General features: G+C 46.6%; 1 protein-coding gene across 1 annotated transcript in view; it reads right to left on the bottom strand.

Moving 5' to 3' along the window:
* Positions 1-19,536, bottom strand: part of Maml2 (mastermind-like transcriptional coactivator 2) — a 320,193-nt gene extending 300,657 nt beyond the window's left edge. The window contains exon 1 of the mRNA XM_087564114.1: positions 17,643-19,536. Within this exon, the coding sequence (XP_087420240.1) occupies positions 17,643-18,143 (501 nt within the window). The 5' untranslated portion in view covers positions 18,144-19,536. The remainder of the gene's footprint in view (positions 1-17,642) is intronic.
* Between the last annotated feature and the right edge of the window lie 1,145 nt (positions 19,537-20,681).

The raw sequence follows: 20,681 nt of genomic DNA, 5'->3' as shown, positions 1-20,681 counted from the left end.
AGTTAGACAAGTGGAAAATAACAATCCCGGAGGCCAAGCTTTTATTTTTTTTAATTTTTTCATCATAACAACTTTTCAACAGTTAAACCACTTCAGTAAATATGAGTAAAGAGACAGAGAGCCTAGTCACAACACATGTTTACAACTAAGTCAGAGACTCTTAAAAATAGGGTGTTTGATGGTCCACTGCCAAGATAGGAACTCCAGCAGCCTGGGGTGCCAGCTAATAAGAACAGTCCGTGTGCTGATGTCCCAGGAAAAAGCTTCAAGCCAGTCCTCCAACATTCACTAAGAAGGTCCTCACACTGACAGGGAAAGGCACTATTTAAATGCAGAGGTAAGGTGAGAGGGCAGGAAGGCTGCAAGTGTGAGAGGCCAAGCACAAGAAACTGTTAACTGGGGCTCTAATCTGCAGAAGAGAACAGACTTGGGGACAACTAGTTTTCTAGAAAACAGGGCAATGGTGCCCAGATAGATAATACAACAGACAAAGAAGACCCGGGCTTAGGGAACCAGGCACAAAACAAGGTACATTTGGTTTCAGTTCAGATTCCTGATACTGGAATGAGCAGAACACAGACTGGGAACCAACTCCACATTTCCTCCTAGAGCTTGCTGCTCTGGACAACAAGCTCACTACTCCAGAATTCCTAGGATTCTCCTTCCTCCACCCCAAGCCTTGACTTCTGGTTCTTGAGGCCTTGGAGCACTTTGGGAATCTGGCAAAACCATGGAGTGGACTCACATTGCACATGCATGTAAGCCACATTATAGAACTTTGCATTCTGTACGGAGTAACTTGGAAACTCAAGAAGCTAAATTTCCTGCACAAGAAGAGCTCCCGACAGGAATGGTGGGGGAGCTGCATTCTTTTCCTCTCCATTCCTGAGCCTGAGGGCAGGACTTAGACACAACAACAGATTTACTGAGAAGTGTTATGGAAGCTTATAGCAAGATCCAATTCCCAAAAGAAAACTCCAAGGATGACTCTTATGTTCTGGGCTTTGTGTGCACCATTTCCACCCTTTTTGTGGCTACCCCCATCCAAAGAACAACTCTTTCAGATCGTACACAACGGAGATGGTGTCTGCGGGGTTTTCATGTGTGAGGATCTGGAGTGATCTGGTTGTGAGTTGTGGGGGGAAGAAGGGTGTCCACACCACACTTGCGAAATAGAGACCGCACTATCTGTGAGGACCACAAGGTGAAGGCGATGCATTTCTGAGCATAAACTCGTTTTCTAAATGGATTGTAACCTCCCTGCAGCATAATCAGGCCTCGAATCATTCCTCCGCAGGAATTAACATTTCATCTGGAATGTGCATTGAAGATACCCCTGAGCATAAAGAACCTATCCCAGGGACCAGCCATGCCCATGGGGCCGGTGCGGATTATGACTCAGCATCGCTCTTCCCGGTGAGCACACGTTTTATTTCAGAATCCTTCACAGGCCTTCCAGGTGGCTGTAGAAACCTATCCCAGAATGCAAGCCAAGGCTTATCTGTCATTCATGGACTCTACATGTTCCAGCACTTTCCGAGGCTTAGCAAACAAGAGACTGGCAACTTTCTCAGATATAACCTTAGGCATCCTTCTGAGCTGCATCTGCAGCTAGGATGACTCTTGTGTCCAACCAGCATGGGATTGCAAATACTTTGTTGCACTTGCTTACAAACTCAGGCCTGGATCAGACATGAGCTGGAGTCTGAGGACACCAGCCTGAGTGTCTTCTACACACAGCAAGGGCACTGATCGGAGGTAATGGGCCTCCAGCAGCTAGCAACAGTTCAAATTTTTATTGTACCACTCCTCAGCCCTCACCTCTATTTCTTTATCTGCCAAATGGGGATAATGTCAAGGTTTAAGTACAGGGAAATGAATTAATACTTCAAAAACATCTATAACGGTGTCTGACAAATTCAACACATGATGTGATTTTAAAAAGCGTGCTGTATTGAAAGGTCATGGCACAGAACCGCTCACTCTGTGCATACACCACAGTTGAAGGGGTTGTGATGCTCGAAAAAGCTGGGAATAGTGGCCCACAGCTTGAATCTCAGCACTTGGGAAGCAGAAGCAAGTGAATCTCTGTGAGTTTGAGGCCAGACCTGCCTATGTAGTGAGTTCCAGGACAGCCAGGCCTACATCATGAGACCATGACTAAAAAAAACCCAACCAACAAAGAGAGTGCCTGTGAGGCTGCTGACTTGGCCCTGTCAGTCATAAGGCCTGAGTTCAGTCCCCAGAATCTGCATACAAAAAGCCAGGGTAGATAATATGTGTTTGATTATCACTGGGGAAGGAGAGACAGGAGACTTCCTTGCGGCTCTCTGGCCAGTTAGCTTAGGTACTTGGTGAGTTCCAGGGAGTAAAAGATCATGTCTTGAAACAGCAAACAGACACACATAAACAAGCAAAGAAGATGGATAGCACTTGAGAACCCCAGCGGAGACATCCTCTGGCCCCAACATATATAGAGACCCACGTACCTACATATACATATATGCAAGCATTCACACATATACACAAAAGTTTGTGTTTGTGTATTTGTCAGTATTGTTCAACATCTGCTGAATGATGCCTGCCAGATGTCTGACACTACAGGGGAACTTTAATTGGAGATAAATATATCTTTACCTCCATCAAAAATGTCACTGATTAAAATCCCCTACCATTTTCTTTCGGTAAAAGAAAACATTCATCAACTTAAAGAAATGTATTCTCCACTTGTGTCTGAAAAGTCTCTTCTAAGCAGATAGCTGCAGATCTCTCCTTTAAGTCCCATCCAAGATATTACTCAAAAAAGAGTAACAGAAAGGAGAAGAGCTTACAGATCAGGTGTGATCCCTATGAAGAACCATAGAGACTCTCCTTTGAGGCCTCACTTTACAGGACTCTGCAGCCCTTCTCCACGACCCTGATACTGGGCTCCTTGGAGTCGTAAGAAACAGCAGCTAAGTGTTTACTTTCATAAATTAAACCACACTCCCACCATGACTTTTTTTTTCACAAATTGATGATTGAAATAAGAAAATGGAAAGTAAGAATAAGAAAAGAAGACCCCTTTCCAGCCTCCTTTATTTTAGTTTGGACTCCAACACCCTCACTCCATTCATGACTGCCATTCCTTTTAGAAGAGTCATCGGCTTCACGTTCTATGTGGGTGAGCTTGTGAAGAGCGTCACTGGCCCAGTCTAGCTGCAAATGCAGTTAAGGATTTGTAACCCGACTTCCTGGAGGTCACTGCCAGTGTGCCCTGTAGCGGACTACAGGCTTGCAGGCTTAGCACAAACAGGTCTAAGCCCTTTCCACTTGTCTGGAAAGCCAGCTCTGCAGAGAACATGTGGAGACGATGTGTGAACCTGCCATCCACACACAGCACAGCTGGGATTTAACAGTATTGTCCCTCAACTTCTCCAAGTCTGTTTCCCATTTGTACAGTGCAAATAGCTGTACTGACAGCTCAGTGATAGCACCGGGTTTCTGTGAGGAAAAGGTGGATGCTACCCATGTCAGGTACCGCTATTATTACAGTTGGCGCTTCTGAATGCTTCCTGACAGATGGCTATGCCATATCCCCCAGTGCTCCTGGTGCTAATTTTCTAACCATAGCTTTTCTGATTCTATTTTTTCTTCTCTCTTCTTTTCCCTCTTTCCCCCTTTTCTTTATTCCCTTTCCTTTCCTTTCCTTTCCTTTCCTTTCCTTTCCTTTCCTTCCCTTTCCTTTCCTTTCCATTCCTTCCCTTTCCTTGTCACTTTCCCTTCCCTTTTTCTATCATTCCTTCCTTTCCTTTGTCAATTCTGAGGATCAAACTCAGGTCCTTAACACTGGCCAAAGATCAACACTCCACCCAGTGTTTCCGTTCTCAAGCAGGATGGCATTCTCCACTAAAGGAACCGCCAGCATTTTCTCTACAGTTCTTGACCCTCGGTGATTTTTTGGTAGAAGGACTGCAGCAGCTCTAAGGCACCAAAGCCTCACTAACAGCATTTCCCACAAACTAGTGAAAGCAGAACCAGGGCTGAGCCAGGAAGACTGGTGGGCAGAGCTGCTATGCCGAAACGAGCAAAGAGAGAGAACTCTTAGGGCAGACATTTTCTTGTGGCTCTCACTTTGCAGAGTGCTTCTCAGATTGGCTTTCCTTTAATTAACCGAGATATGTCTTCAACTGAGGAGCACGTGTTGTGCATTGCCAGTCACATTTGTCATGCTCCTTCCCTATTTTAAGCTGTAAACTCCATCCAATGAGAAATTTGGACTGAGGCCCCAGCACATAAGTACTCAACATCTACACCATCCCCCTTCCTTACACCAACACTGTCCTCTCCGAAGAGACATGAGTAGAATTTGAACCTGAGAAAAAATTTAAGACATTAGCGACCCTCTGAATCTTTCAAAAACATCCTGTTTTTAATCACATTAATACACTCTCTCCCTCCAACCCTCTATCCTAGGTATGTTAAATGTATAATTAAATATGTAGGACCTTGGCATAATCTCTTCTCCTTTTCTTCTTCTCCCATTTGAAAGCTAGATATGATAACTACAGGTTGCAAACCAACAATCCGGCAACTGATTGAACAGATATTTACTGCTAGCTCCAGGACTTTAAGGGCCTGGGATGATTGTTGTAAACAAGACTGTCATGGCCCCTGGTCTCATGGAGTTTATAGTCCCACTGGGGAAAGAGAAGAAACACAGAAAACAGGAGTTCAGATAATGATAAAATAAATTTCATGCTAAAAGTTATGAAGAAAATAAAAACTATGAGGCGAAAAGATGCAGGAATTAGGGAGCCAGCCATACACACACTCTTTTAAGCAGTCGCTGAGGTCTAGCCAGGAAGTGATGCTAGAGCTCACTTTTGTATGACACGAATAATTCAGCAGGCAGAGTACTGCGGAGCCAGATCCAACCAGGCGCTGGAGACATGGTGACTAGCCTAAGAGAACTACAGTGGTAGAAGCCTGGACCAGCCTACAAGTTTCCTGTCACTCTAGCTATTTCCTAGTTTCTATAAATCAGTATGATTTTGCTTTGAACTGTTTTGTTTTGTATTGTCTTTTGCAGGAATTTTTAAAATACTCGTTGATGCATTTCTTTGTTTCTAATTTTCTCTGAGAATCACTCTCACAGCCACATAGTAAAAACAATTATTCTGAGTGAAGTATGTGTCATGCATGGTGTGTGTGTGTGTGTGTGTGTGTGTGTGTGTGTTGCCCATTGTCTGTGCATATGCTGCATGTGTGTTGCATGTGTGCATGTGTGTTATGTGCGTGTTGTGTGTGTAGTGTGTGTGTGTATGTGTGTGGTGTGTGTATGTACTGTGGTGTGCATGTGCAGGCATGATGGGGACTTTGGATGCATTTTCTCAGCAAAGGTAAGGCAGAAGAAATGCAACTTAATACACTTCACTTTAGGCACCGAGAGCGAAAAGTCACATTGCACAGCATAACGCCAAGATATTTTCATCTAAAAAACCCTAACAAAGGAAATTCCACGCCATTTAGAGGCAACTGGGGGAAAAAGTCACTATCTTTGTGACACCAACCTAACAGACAATGAAGCCCTTCAATGAACACTATGACAACCTCGACCAAAGGAGGCTTTGCTTCACGCCAGTTACTTCTTGCTTTGTTAAGAAAATGCACCCAGCTGTTCTGGAGCCTCAGACATAATCCACTGACCCCCAAGATACTGAGAGTCATAGGATGCCGAAGAGCTGGGCTCTAGTTGCTTCTAGAGAGAGGGAGGGCGAGGTGTGTGTCAAGAATTCCTCTCTAACATTAGGGAAAATGTTTCCTTTGTTGGTGTGTTGGAGCATATCTTGCTTTTTTCTTCTTTCCAGTTCTATTAAATCCCTAAACAGAGTCGAGTTTTCAGGGCTTAGGGCTGCCCTGGGGAAATAGGTGATTATGCTCTCTGCTTAGGGCTTTAGTGATAAGGAAAAAAATAGCAATGGGCTGAATCCCATCCCCCAAGCCAATTTCTCTGACTGTCTTTTATAGTCTCCCTTTAAAGAGGAAACATATTTTACAGATGAAGTGGTGACAAGGATAGAATCCCGTCCATCAGTCTGCACTTCTCAATTGTTGTGTGTCTCTGAGGGAGAGACAAACAGATGGAGGGACTGATGTGTGCACTCGAACACCCGTCAGCTCCTGAGAAGGAAGGCCCCACATTTCATTTCATATTCTGCATGACATGCTATCATCTCACGGTGGTACTGGTGGTACTCAGCTCCGGGATCCTCAGTACTCTGCAGAAATGCAGTGAGTACAGTTGATAGGTGTGGAGTTGGGAAACCAGGGCTCCAGCAGCAAACAAATTGAACAAAGTACTTCTCCCTGTCTGCCCTGCCTAAGACACCCTGGGCTAAGCACCCTGCACTAAGCTAAGCACCCTGCACTAAGCACTGCTGGGCTCTGCCCTCCTGACATGGAGCTTGACGCTAAGGTTACTTTGGACTCTCTTTACCAACATCTTTTTTTTAAAACAAATAATAACCATCTTTATTAACTCTTTTTTAAATTGTTCCTCAATAAAAACAATTCTGAAGATACTAAAGTCTAAGAAATAAAATGCATCTAGGCAGGGAGTATTCAAAAGTGTATCACTGAAGCAGGCCTCAGTGGTAACCAAAGCCACCTACCAGGTCTTCTTATTGTTTTAATGATAATGACAGTAATAATCATAGCAATAACAATAGAAGTCAATGCCAATGCCGTGAAGAAGGTCTTTAAGTTTCACCGCTAGTTGGCATCCATGCTTTCCAGGCTAGACTGTTACCGCACCATGAATACAGGCAGCATGTAGGGCTAATATGATAGCACTCAGCCTTCCCTTCATTTGTGTACTCATGTATTGTGAAGGTTAAAATAAGGCATGCAGGCAGACTGGGGTAATTTCCTACAGAGAAGCAAGTGGAAATCGAGAAGAATGTTTTTAAAGACGGGATTTGTTTCTTCCCTGTATTCTGTCCCAGCTCACCAAGTCCTCAGTGACCTCCAGGATCGAATGCAATTACATCGGACGTATATATTTGCTATGCTGTTTGAGTCTCCCAAGGGCAGCATAACAGTAAGAGGGAGTGACATCTTTATGAGGTTAACCCTTTTCTATTTTAAGAGTAGACTACCGAAGGCAGATGTGACCCCTGGAGCGGAACAAGAATGCTGGAAATCTGGGAGTTAGGAGGAATGAGAGGCCATCCTCCAGAAGGAGGGAAAAAACGATGTTCCAAAGAACAGTCAGCTAGGGAAGCCCAGGGGAACCTGTATGCATATGATAGGAAAGCAGGGTGTCAAAGGAGAGGTGAGGTAAGCATACCTGTGCCATGAGCCTTGCACTGTGCTGACCACCTGCTCAGTTTCCTGGTTTCAAGTGTTATCTAATTTAACTCACAACCTTTTGAGGGGTGTAATATTATCTTAAAGTAATGTGTCCTCAAAAGCATGGATAAATCCAGCAGCCATTGCCCTATACTGGTTTCCAGCCCTGATTCAGTCAACCTTCCTGACATTATAAGGCACCCCAAACTTAGTGTCTCAGTGCAGCCAAGCAGAATTTCTCATGTTTTTTCTAGCAGGTCTGGTTTTTCTAGCAGGTCGTGCTGAGGGAATGCTGGGAGGACGGGGGTTTGGTCACTCAAGGACAGTGGTGCTCTTGCAAAAGAGGCACTTTGCCTTCTCTGCATGTGGATATGCAGTCTCCTGCCTAGGCCCAACTTCTTGGGTCTCTGTTCCAAGAGGACTTCAAGGACAGCCTCAGACATGGCAGATGTCATTCTTGTCACTTAGAATTGGTTAAAGCAAGTCACGAGGTCACATAGTTAGACGGAGGAAACAGCAACCATTCTTTTTACAAATGGGAAAGAACCACTGGAAAGACCTACGCGAGACCGAGGGTATTGTATGATCACTTAACACCCACCCTAAAGAAAGGTTTCCAGTCCCATGCTGCTGCTGCCAACAGAATTTCAATGTTTATGACAAGTTTTACTGCTACCTTTTTCATGGTTTATAAAGTTATCTTGATAAACAACACTTCATGTAGCCTTAAACGGATGCGAAAAGCCCTGTGTTTTCCTCTATCTCTAATGTTGTTGTTAGTGTTTTGTGTTTTAATGGGCTTTAATTTCTTCATCTAGAGTTCGGTCTGTTTCCTCTGCAGGCTCATACAGGTCTATAAATTGTAGCCTAGCGGCCTATTTTTAGAGCTACATGAACTAGCTCTCTGGGGGGACAGGCAGGGTGGAGATGGGATAAAACAGGGAAGAACAGAGCTTCTGCTAGTAGCGCACTCCCTTGCATGTTGTGAGAGCAGGATTTAGGGGAGAGACATAAGGAAACCCCTTCCATGTGGGCACGTAATCCCGCATCATCTGGCTGCCTCTCTAGCCATTTCCATTTATTATATGTTAAGCAGCATACGACAGCCTTATACCAGGGATTACAGCCTGAGTCTTTGCTCTGAGGGCTTCTGGATCCAGTTAGACAAAACAACTCCCCGTATCACACTCTCACATGAACTGAGAAGACAGCAAGTGAAAAGGCTCCCCAGCCAGTGTGTTCCTGCGGGAAATGCTTGGCTGGGGCTCTCTCAGAAAGATATTGTTGCCTGGCCTATGGAAGATCAGGTTCCCAAGGAGAAAACCAATGTTTAATTTAGCACAAAGACAGCTCAGACTTTCTCTCTGGGGGACTGAGCTTGCAAACAGATCCGCGTGCACAGGCTCTAACCCAGCAGAGGAAGCACTCTTTGCTGCAATGCTTGGGACTTGGACCCAAACTTTGACTCAAGTGTAGCTTCTGTTGCTGTGAGGAGGGCTGCCGCTCTTTCCTGTTTGTGCTCGTGTCTATATGCTGGGCTTTCTCCATGCTGCTGTGAGACTAGAATGGGATAATAGTAGCAGACATGTTTGGCTGTGTCTAAATTACACGGTGTTGTGCGGCAATCAGACATGCCAAGCGTAGCTGGTTTAGCTCTTAGGTAAACCATGGCTATAACCAAAAATTGGACTGGTCATTAGCTTATCCTAAGAATGCTTTAACTTTTATAGTTTAGATTCTAGAGATCCCCTGAATGAGCAAGCTTAGGTATACTAAGTCCAGCCATCACCATCCCAAAGGCCCAGCACAGCTTACCCTGATCTGCTTACACTCTACTTCTTGGTATCCTACTTGGTTGTCGTGACTTTAACTATTTCGGATTGCTCTGCGTGTCCTGAGATCTGCTAGCACACTTCTGCTTTAACTTCATGTGACTAAGAAGGAACCTATGTTCGTGAGGGGCTCATGAAGACGTGCAGGCTACATATGCCATCTACTTTGCTTTTGGGGATAAAGTTTCTCACTGGAACTCACCATGTGAGCTAGAGATCTGGCCAGTGAGTTTTTGGGATTCTCCTCTCCAGCAGGAGAACCGCAGTGCGGCTGCTGGGGTACAGAACTCAGGTCTTCATGCTTGTGCAGTGAGAATTTTACCAACTGAGCCATCTCGTTAGCCTCAACTTTTTTTTCTTAAGCCAGGTAATGAGCTTTCTGCTCAAATCCATTAGGAGTACCTGAAAAAGTATTGAAGAACAAGGGATTCACTGTGTTGGGCTTTCCATGGGAGAGACCTGTTAGTGTGTAGGGTAAGAGCCACTAATGGAACTCAGCCTTGTTTCTGGCAGAAGGGAAAGTTAAAAACCACAATGATAACGATTCCATGTCCCACAGAGACCTGTCAGGATGACTCAGGAAACAAGAACAACACTAAAAATAAGAATAAAACAAAACAAACCCATCTGAGTTTGATGTTGCATTCTGTAAGCATAGTTATCTTACAGAAAAGTAACTGGGGTCCCAGCTTACATAATAACAGGATCAGACAATCAGGACACATGGCGTTGACCACATTCTTCTGCCTTAGAAGCAGGAAACCATCCTTGCATGTATATCATCCACCAAAGAGCCGGGGCGTTCTTTCCTTTGTCATCGTTTCTGCATCAGCCCCCGACCCCCCGACCCCCCGACCCCCACGCCCCACCCCCCACCCCTCGCTCAGGCTAAGAGCTGCCAGAACTAAACTTGCTTTGACATTTTGGCAACAACTTTTTTTTTTAATGTTCCTTACAGAAAGGCACAGGTTAGGAGGCACTGAGCAAAGAGAATGTTCAAATGTTCAAAACCAGGAGCTGCATCAGGACAGAGAAGTGTGAATGTGAACTGCTCAAGGTTGGGTTGAGGGCCGGTTCATGCTGCCTGTTTACTTGCATACAGAGGTAACGAATTTCTTGACAAGAATCTGCTTGCGGAAGCACAAATTCTCCTCAGCAAAGGCCTTCGAACCATCTTTTTTTTTTTTTAACTCTGGGACAGGATTTTTAGAACTATTTGCTAATTCGAATTAAAAATTTAGTGAAATTGTTAAGTTTAGGCTAGTCCCTTCAAAGGACTCGAAATCTTGGTAGGCAATTGAAATAACTCATTTGCTCACTAAATATGCCCTCTTCCGGCATAATGGAGACTCAGAATGTACGCTAGAAGCACACAGCCAAGAAGGTAACTCCAGTCAAGTTTGGAACTGAGACCAATGCACTGTTCAGTCTTTCTCTCAACGACTCAAGAGGATGCTAACTACATCCAACCAACAAAGAAATGGAGCCAAGACGATGATGCCAACTGAAGCAGAGAGGGGAACAGTGACACAGGACCCTGCGCTAACCTCAGCAAACACTGAACGTCTCTCGCACTCCCGGATGTGGAAGCTTCCGTGAGCTTCTTCACGCATGTCTTTCCTCAGACGAGTACTACCAGTCACATTCTACTGCGGCTCTCCTTGGTGCTGCACATTTGACTCATTTAATAAAGACCTGGTGTTTAGTTAGTTCTGTTATCATTATTTCTAAGGATATGGAGGCAGGAGATTTTAACCGAGTTAACCAGGAAGACACAACATGGTTGAGTTAAACCTGGGCCATCTTACCCTAGATCCCAAGTTCATCTTAACTGCTCTGTTAACTTCCCTCCTTCAGTCATCCAACCTTAACATTTGATTTTCAACCCCATTCACACACCTTTAACAAGTTCTAAGGGGAAAACTATCTATAATTGCTTGTTTATGTAGACCTAGCATTGTGCGTGCCACAGAATAGTGAGTTTCCTTAAACTCCAGAAAACACCCAGTTCCACATTCTGATGTATGATTTCTAAGCCTCTGCTCAAATCATGAAGAAGCAAGAACTATCGTGTGTGTGTGTGTGTGTGTGTGTGTGTGTGTGTGTACGCGCGTGTTCACAAGTGCATTCATGCTGAGACTGGCTCATTGTCATCTCTGCTCCCTCAGTGGTTTGACTGACTATGCTGGCCTCTGGCTTTCCTCAGCTCTCATACAGCATTATGTAAACTTTCTCTTCAGGCTGCTGTTGTCTCACATCTGTCCCTTACTGTCAGCCAGAATGGTCAGAGACGATAGAGACAGACCTCTTACTGGAAGTAGCCCACGGAGCCCAGCCTTGCTGTGAATCAGAGAGGGGGGGTTACTGGCTTGCCTCGGTTGTTCCTTCTCTATACCCTGTAAAAGAGGGCTGAATGGAGGACAGTGTTGAACTCTAAGGTATCAACAAAGACCCATCTGTATTGAACTCTAAGCCACCTATCTGTATTGAAATCAAGTACATTGCAACTGTTATCCCTAATCCTGTCTTGTAAAATTTTTTGAATGCTTCTTTTAATCAACAAGATCTTTTCAAACCAGGGTACACAACAATTCAGCTCCTGGAGGAATCTACCTGCTTATGAGGAGAGCACAGCTCACTGACAGGACAGACCTTGCATGCAGCTAGAGGCCCGGGGAAGTCTGGAGAGGGGTGGGGCTTGAGCTCTAGTTCTTTCAGTTTCTCTTCGCATCTAGCCAGCGAGCTTTGAAAAGGCTCTGCTCTGAAGGCCGTGTGTGCCGTGCATGTAACTCACGATGGATGGAGAAGTGTGTAAACAGCAAAGCATTAAGCAGCCTTGGGGACTTGAGGCTCGTAGAACAGAGCACTTAGGCTGTGTGCCCTGAGAAGAGGCTGCTGAAGGGAAAGGCAATGCTTGCCTTCAAGCACATGAAGGATTAGTGTTGCTTCATAGCTCTGGCCTCCTCTGCTCCTGCCTGGCTCCATATTTGACCAGGCTCTCATGACACTGCTGGCATTTTCAGTGTGTTCCTGAACCCCACATTTCCCTGCACTGCTTACTCAACCACACACTTCCCTGCTCTAGCTCCTAAATATTTAACTTTTATGGCTGCCCACATGCCTGCAGTCCACACCTCATCTCATGCTTAGTGTCTGTGTCCCTCACAGGCCCCGAGGCTAGTCATATTCTTTGTAAGATTTTCCCTGGCCTAGATTTGAAACTCTTTCTCACCCAGTTTTCATGTTTCGTTTACTTTCTGTGTTCAGCACCATGTTATTTTGGTTAATAATACTAGCTATACTAGCCTGGAACTGTTATTGTTGTTGGACCTATGAGACAGAGTTGCACATTGTACCTCAGGCTATCCTGGAACTGTTTAATGTAGCTCAGGCTATCCTGGAACTGTTTAATGTAGCCCAGGCTAGCCTGGAAACTGTTTAATGTAGCCCAGGCTAGCCTGGAACTGTTTAATGTAGCTCAGGCTGGCTTCACACTCCTGGTAACCCTCCACTGCCTTGGCCTCTGTTTGCTGGAATTTCAGGCATGAGCCATCATGCCTATCTTAGTGTTAGGGTCCTCGTCTCTAATCCAGGACAAATGCCACCCATTTAACCTGGTGTGCTGGGGGTGCTGTGAAGCATGTAGAGGGAGCTCCCTGGGTTCTTTGGGTCTGTTTCCCTCAGTTTTAGGCCATTGGGAAAGCTAGGAAGTTCTGTTGTCCCATCACCAGGCAGGCAGAGATCCTCCACTGGACTGAGGGCAGTTGTGTCCTCAGCATGCCAGGGGAGATCCTCCTTTGGAGCGAAGGCAGCAAGGCTGTGTCCTTAGCCACATTCCTTTATTCTCCCACAGAGCTTGCTGGAGTGTGAAGGGAATTAGCATGAAAATGAAGGAGGAGGCATTTAGAGTTGTTTTCATTAAACATGGATGGCCTTGTCTGTGAATGCTGAACACACGCAAGGGGCTGGGACGAAGGAGGCAGTGGGGGAGAATCCACTCAGAAAGTCTGGGTCTGTGTGCACAGAAAAACGGGGTGGTTGTTTTTTAAGTTTTAGAATTACTGCCAGTTGTTCTTTTTTTTTTTAAATGAAATAAAAATGCTAAGAGTCAAAATGAACGATAAAATTTAGAAAACACTTAGCCATGCTCACAACCCTAGTGATATTTAATTGCTGTGTCTAAGAATGTTTGAGAATTGCCCCTCCCCCAACCTTAACAACTTAGCGCTTAAACTTGTTTAGAGGTAGAGAGAAGCCACAGTCAGAGAAAAACCTTGATGAGTGTTTTGAGCATGAATTGGTGAGTAGTACTTAGTAATGGAAGTGTTTCCTAGAAAGCACCGACTGCTGTAGGAAACGCAGAGTACCGGGGTATGCATGACGTCACTCTGACGTTAGCGCATGCTTTCTGACAGTATTTGAAAGAACACGTGTCCCGGGCTCTCTCTCCACTGCGGCCTTATTTTACTTGTGTGAGGTGGAGAGGCCCTAAAACTCTGCCATTATTGCTTCGTCCTAGAGCAGCGAAACAAAATGGGTCTGTTCTGAAGGAAAGGGTGGCTGCATAAATAAATAATATAAACAGTCTCCTCCCAGCGAGACTTTTCACGTAGACCCCTAGCCCCAGACTTCCAGATGTGCCCTTCTCTCCCTGTGCAGCCCTGAAACCCTGAGTTGGTCCACTGGATGCTTCCAAGACACCTGGGGACTTGGGCAATTATTTAACTGGTTTGACTTTCTTAAACTAAGAACTGGCATTTAAGAATGCTGTTGGCAAAATATTTAACTTTTCTATCCCAATTGTGTAAACAACTTCTCTAATAATCCTTAGACACTCTGGGGGGACATACCTTGCCAAAGCTTGTTGGGTCCATGCAGAGATATAAAGGGTACATTTGAAAGACACCTCAGTTGTCACAGCAAGGCCCACTTTGAGTAGTGTTCCCTGAGTCTTCAGAGATATGTAAATACACAGCTATTTTGGCTTTCTCCTGACAGCCCTGGTTTCACAAGGCCGGTCCCTCTGTTTAGAATAAAAGGGATTTTACCACTTAAAATAGACAAGGGAAAGCCGAGAAGATCCTGTGAATCACGGAGAAGCTGCAGTCATCCCCAGTGCTCAGCGGCAGCATTGCTGGGAATGCTTCTGGCTTGTTTTACTTTTTCCCCCAGTGCCTATCCCTAAAGCACTCATTGATCCATGTGCTTTCCGGCATGAGCTGATCTCTGTCTGGCAGATGACTACCCAGTGCCTTCCTCTGTCATCTAGCAGGTTAGTGACCAGGCACCAAAGCAAGGGATGAGCTCCTGCTCTGGTCCTTTCCCCCATAGCACATTAGAGAAAAGATAACGGCTCAAGCAGAAGGTGGCTTGAGACCACTCATCTGCCCAGCCTAGCGACAGGAGTCCATGCCACGGAAAAAGAGTGTGTCTCAGGCAAGAGGGAAAGATTAATAATTATCATGGATATGCTAACCTAACAGCTCCATAAACCAGTGGTTATTGAGTTTCACGGATCATTTGAAGACTCAGACAAACTTCAACAGAACGTAGTTTAGTGGTAAAGCCATCTCTGAGTAGCTAGAAAGGTGTCAGAGCCCCACAGTCCCAGCCCTCTGTGAGGCCCTGTGTTTGCAGTCTCTACAGAAATGGGGCTTCCCCTCAACTGGAGCTAAATGAAGAAACTGGCTGAGCAAGGGTAGCAGAATTAGGCTCTCAAGTGGACAGAATTAGAACTGACTTAGAGGTTCTTCTTGCATTGTTCTTCACACTCAGGCTATTAAAGAGTCCGGACAGTATATCCTCTTTGCATAGAACACCCCTCAGAAACAAGCTTATCCCTCTGAGCAGAAGCTGTCCTGTCACCTTTCTTTGGGAAGCGGTACTGACGATGCCCAAGGCACTGCCGCACAGCACGTGCTGGTTACAGAACTTCACCAGGGTACACCACGTGTATTTTAACTTAAGTGATCAATACTTTCCCCTTCTCCAAAGGGCGTTCGCAGGCACTTATAGCATACACATTAGCCAGCAAAGTGTTACACTCAACACAGCCAGACCACATAAATCTGCCTATGCAATAACATTAAGAATTCTGACACGCAATCTCGGCGGAGGTCCTCTGAGATTATTAACATCGCTCTCAACACGAGAGGTGTCTGAGCAAAGTGAGAGTCTCTGGACGAGACGCTTGAATGTCTGGTCCTTCTCCCCTCTAGACAGCAGCAGCAGTAGCTTTAGGCAGAACTTGCCTCTCAGAGCAGAGTAGCATGGGAAGAAACAGAGCCTCACATGGAAAAGTTTAAGTACAGAGGGCGACCCAGTAACTACAAAAGGGTGTCAGTGCAACCCTTGGGATACCACACAGGCTAATCTAGGGGTGAGCATGAGAACGGAGACGTCACCTCCTCACCTAACGTACACTAACCCCCGCCACCCCTGGCTTCATGCCTACACTCAGGGAGGGTATTCCAGCTAGAGGCTATCTCAGACTTGGTTGGTCGGAGGGAGAGAGAAAAGTGAGTCCCTGGGAAAGGGTGGCACAGCAAACACCTTCAGCTTTTGCAACTGCAAACTGTTTAGTGGAGAAAGGCCAGACACCATGCCTTTGTTCTCTGACACCTCAGGCAAGGTTACGAACGTATGTAAAGTTACAAGAACCACTGAAGCTGGTTTCATTTTGCATCCTGTAACACTCCAGTGAAAGAGAACTTTATCAACTTTCCTCCCAATGGGACAGAAGCAAAAACCAAGGAAGGCCTTGGGGGAAATGAGGAGGCTGGGAGGGAGAGCCGCAGGAAAAGTCCACCCTGTGGGCTTCTCTAGGCTTGGCACCCAGGGCAGATCAGGCTTCCCCTCTGGGGTTGGCCAGGGTGCCTGGCTCTCGGAATCATCCCCAGAAGCACTCACCAGGAGACTCTGAAGCACACAAAGCCACATTATTGGGAGACTTGCAGACAGATTATAAATTTACTGGGGACAATCAAGGCATTTAGTTACTTTTGGCTGCAGATGCTGGTGACACGCACATGCACACAAACCTCATTCTTCCCCCTCTTTCTTCTCCCCAGCACCCCTCTTTCAGAAGACAAACTTCCCCTTAGCTGGGAATTCCAGGGAGAAGTGAGGATGGAGCAGGTGGGCAAGAGAGGAATACAGGCCTAGAAACGAATACAAACTGAATAGTTTCATTCAAGGATAAAGCCCAGGCCAGTTTAATTATAGACAGCAGTTTCATCTGGATCTGGGGGACCCAGAGTCACAGTTCTAGGTGGCCCAAGGAAAAATGTTTGCCTTCTGGGGAGGAAGAACAGAAAGCTCTGGGAACTATGGGAATCACCACAGACGAAGGACATGGGGAGAGCAGCCAGGAAGAAGCAGTGGGCCGGCTGGAACAGGCCCTCTCCTCCTCAGGAGCTTCTTAGTGCCATCCCTCCTTGGGGCTTTCTGGATGTTTTGGGGCTTCCATGCCCATGATCTGTCGGGTGTCTCTCATCAGGCTTGGCTTAGGCTGACTGCAGTTGTCCCGGGAGCAGTCACAGAACCTCTTAGCTTAGCGGGAGAAGCCTGTGGGCTTGGCTTCCTACTTCTGCTGAAAGGCTCATGGCAGAGCAGTGTGTGGGAAGCCTGAACACTACAAGCAGGGGGTCACCTGACCAAGACTGATGACTCAAAGCTCTTTGCTCTGTGTGGCGTGTGTGCTTGGGGGTGGGGGTTGTTGTCTGAGCCTCTGAGGAAGCACTTCCAGTCAGAAAATTACTCAGGCTTTAGGGTTTGGTGTGCTGTTACCAGTAGGGACTAAAGACAAGGTGCTTCCTAGAACTACGGTAAACAGTCGTCAGTCTCTTCCACAAGTGCTGGGACATCCCAGCCTTAATTGGAGGGTCCAGAATAAAGACTGAATTGGGGCCTGTGGTGGGAGCCTATGAGAATCCTGGTAGTCCTCTTCCCAAGCTTTCCTGCAGTATCTGTCTGTGAGGTATTTTCCTCATGTTTTTGTTTAAAACTGTGGGAACACCTATGTAATAGTCAATCACAGACACCCCTTAACTCCAGGGAAAGGTCACAGAAGGGGAAGGGGCATGGAGCAAGATGAACAGGTCATCTGAACTAAGTTCCTGTCAAGTAAAGAATGTCTTCCTGGGCCTAATCAGAGCCAGTATGTAAAGCAGCAGGGTTCTCAAGGGTTTCCCAGCTGTAAGGTCTTCTTTCACAAACTAGACTGTGAGCCTCTGGAGAACCCAGGCTCTTACCTCTCGAGGAACACCCTTTGGGTGTAGGACAATGACAATGAGCAAGCCCTGGTGGCTTTGACAGTGAGAGCTTACAACCACATTCGCATACCCAGCGGCTTTTGAGCGACTGCTATCTTGGCCTTCTTCATGGCCATCCAGTCCATACGAGGCCAAGACAGCCACCACCTTCGCAAAAGGCCACATGACTACAGCCAGAATCATAGGAGAAAACCAGGTGCCTTACCGCAAGCAGGGCTGAGTTCCGCTGGTCCCCCGGGGTCGAAGCTGGCGGCTGCTGCTCTCGGTTTATCCCACCGTTATCATTACTGGTCAGCCGGTGCTGCTGATGGTGATGGTGATAGTCTGGTGGAGGTGGTGGGGCTGTGCTTGCTGCCTGGGAGGCCACAGGAGGGGCGGTAGGGGGCGGTGGAGGGGCTGTGGTGGTGGCAGTCGTGGCTGTAGCCTTAGCATGTTTGCTAGCCTTCCTTGCCCCCTGGCCATGCTGGACCAGGCTAAGAAGCTGCATGGTGCTTTCCCTTTCTCGGTCTGAGCTCTCAGCCCTACCACGTTCATAGCGTCCTTCACAGCTCAGGTGGTGCTGTCGGCAGACAGCAATGCGAGCCCGCAGGCGTTCCACAATGGCACTGTGCACTCTCGGGGTGACTGAACCCCCTCCAAGGAGCCCCGCCCCAGAAGCCCCCCCCAACCCTCCTGCGGGGGCCTGCGGGGGCGCTGTGTCCCCCATCTTGTTGGACACAATGATTACTGCCTCTGGTGTGGTGAGGTGCAAGAGGCTGGTGTTGGCTATTGCGGGCAAAGCGGGTTTTAGTGTTCAGGGCCACATGAATAGAGGTCTTCTGAGGGTGGGGAGAGAGTGGAGAAGGTGTGGGGGAGGGGTCTTCAGAGAGTGGGGAGGCAGTGGAGAAGGTGTGGGGGAGGGGAGCGAGTAACAACAGGGTGGGGAGAAAGATTAGAAACCAATTGGAGAGAGGAAGTTGGAAACAAACCCTGATCAACTTACTCTAATTGCATTTGACAGCTCAGGAGAAGTTGGACAGAGTTGGTAGTTTTTTTTTCTCCCCTACCAGGCTGACAAGAGCCTCTAGGTACTTAGTAAACACAAAGTCTGGGGGACCGTTCAAGAATTCAGGGATTGTCAAGGAAGAAGCAGAAGCACATAGCAAAAGGAATCAGAAGAGTCATTAATAGAGATCCGGGCTCCCCCTCACCTCGCTTTTTCGGGAAATTATTTATAGGGGTGTTTCTGCAGAGAAACACATTTCTCCCGGGGGCTATGAACCGGCAGCCTTCACTTTTACTCAGGTTAAAAAATAAACAACAGGACTGTTTCCCAAGGCTTCTGAAGTCATGTTCAAACTGTGCGAAATCCAGGAAGACTATGTTGGTTTCTCCGTCCCTTTCTCTCCCTCCGGTGTTGGTGCTTTCTCCTTCTTGGGGGTAGAGTAGGATGCAGTCTTCTCCCCAAAGAAGACAGCTTTTCAGTCTTAACAACGTCTGTAATTGGACTTCAGAACCATGCTCTTTTCTTCAAGCTAATCCAATCACCGGCAAAAATCCCGATCCCCTCTTAGGTTTCTTAGTCTTAAATGAAAGCAGGCTCAAGTGGCTGGCTACCGAGAGAGCTCCTTCAACACATTTCCCCCTTTCCCACTTAATTTTAATTCCTCACCCCCCACTTCTATTCTAACACAGTATCAAGAGAGACAAAGTCTTCCGAGAGTAATTTACAAACGATGGTCAAACTTACAAACTTCCAGCAAATTGCACCGAGTCATGTCCAGCCACTTTTCTGTCCACTTTTGTACATTCCACGCCGGGCCAGTGCCTCAGAGGGTCTGGACTCCCAAAGGCAATGTGGCTCTATCTCTTGTAATGCTTCGCGTTATAGATTGGGGGGGGGGGAGAAGAAAAAAAGTCGCTTGTATTTTCCTTTCTCTTTCAGGTCCCTTCCGAGCGCTTTCCTGACACCGACTCCCGCTCCTCGGACTCACGGCGAAACACAGGCTTTCATTGTGCTGCGATACGAGAGGGAGAGAAAGAGAGAGAGAGAGAGTGAGTGAGACAGAGGGAGAGAGGGAGCCAGCAGGCTGCAGATGGGGGAGGAGGGCGGGAGCTCCGGCTCCCTGGTGGAAGGCTGGTGCCGCTGCTCCAGTGAGTAATCGCAGCCAGGCGCCGGGGAACGGAGTGCAGAGGCCTCCCAGTGGCTGAAGAGGCAAACCCTCCGGAACAGCATCTCTCTAGGCTGGCTCTGGCCTCAGCCTCAGCCTGGGTGCTGGGGTGGGGGGAAGATTGGGGAAATTCCCCAGTCTCCTCGTAAGTGTTCGAGCAGCTCTCAATGCTGAAGAAACTCCCAGTCAGGGACTGTATTTTTCCCCTTCCAGGCTCGCAGTCCGCCCTCCTGAGGATATGATTTTCGCTTTTCAATAAGCTGTAAACGACACCACTGAGCACCCCAACAAGAGCTGGGTGAGCCTAGAGTAAAAGCTCATTAGCACGGTGAGGAAGTTGGTCAGTGATTGCTGTGAGGTGCAGAGAGGGAAGTCCACCGCTGGCTGTCTCCTAAAGGGACCCATTGGTGGAGGCCAGAGAGTTTGGGCAACAGGCTGGGTGGTGATGGAGCAAATAAATCATCGGGGATAAATAAACGTTTTATAAGACTGATATTGTCATTACCTCGAGGAAGGAAAAAAATTTCTTTTCCTTTGAAAAGTCAACAAATACAAGGTGTATTGTCCGTGGCAGTTTGGTTGTCAAACTAATGTGCCACGTGATTTCAAGAACATTCATAACAACCAAAACAAAAAAAATAGCTTTTGATTTCTTATCTTCATATCTTCATATGATGTAGCTTGTAAAATACTCAAGCAGATTGGACAAATCTGTGTGTTTAGCAATTACGGAGAATAAACTAAGATGTGCACAGTATTAGAAGTCAGGACCAACAAAAACTCGAGTTGTTTGGATCTGAGGTCTCCAGACACAAAGCTTCATTCACTTGAGCGACTAGAATTTCAGCAGGACGATCCTGCTTCAAACGTGAGCTGTGGGTAGAAGCAAACAAAATTCAGGTAATAAGCTCGAATTGTGACTGCTTTTAGCTGCTGAGGCATCTCTTCAACCCCCACCTCTCTGTAATTTTGACAGGAGCATAAATTAGAGCTTGAGAAACAAGATTTCAACAGACAGGTTTCGCTACTACATTCCAGCATGTAAGACACTGCTCTAAAAGCTAGGATCAAGTCTTGAGTGTCTTTTGTATGAA

This window comes from Rattus norvegicus, chromosome 8 (assembly GCF_021556685.1).
Source record: "Rattus norvegicus strain SHRSP/BbbUtx chromosome 8, alternate assembly SHRSP_T2T, whole genome shotgun sequence".
Taxonomy (NCBI): Eukaryota; Metazoa; Chordata; class Mammalia; order Rodentia; family Muridae; genus Rattus; species Rattus norvegicus.
The sequence above is the reverse complement of the archived record's forward strand: the minus strand, read 5'-3'. Positions and strand labels throughout refer to the sequence as shown.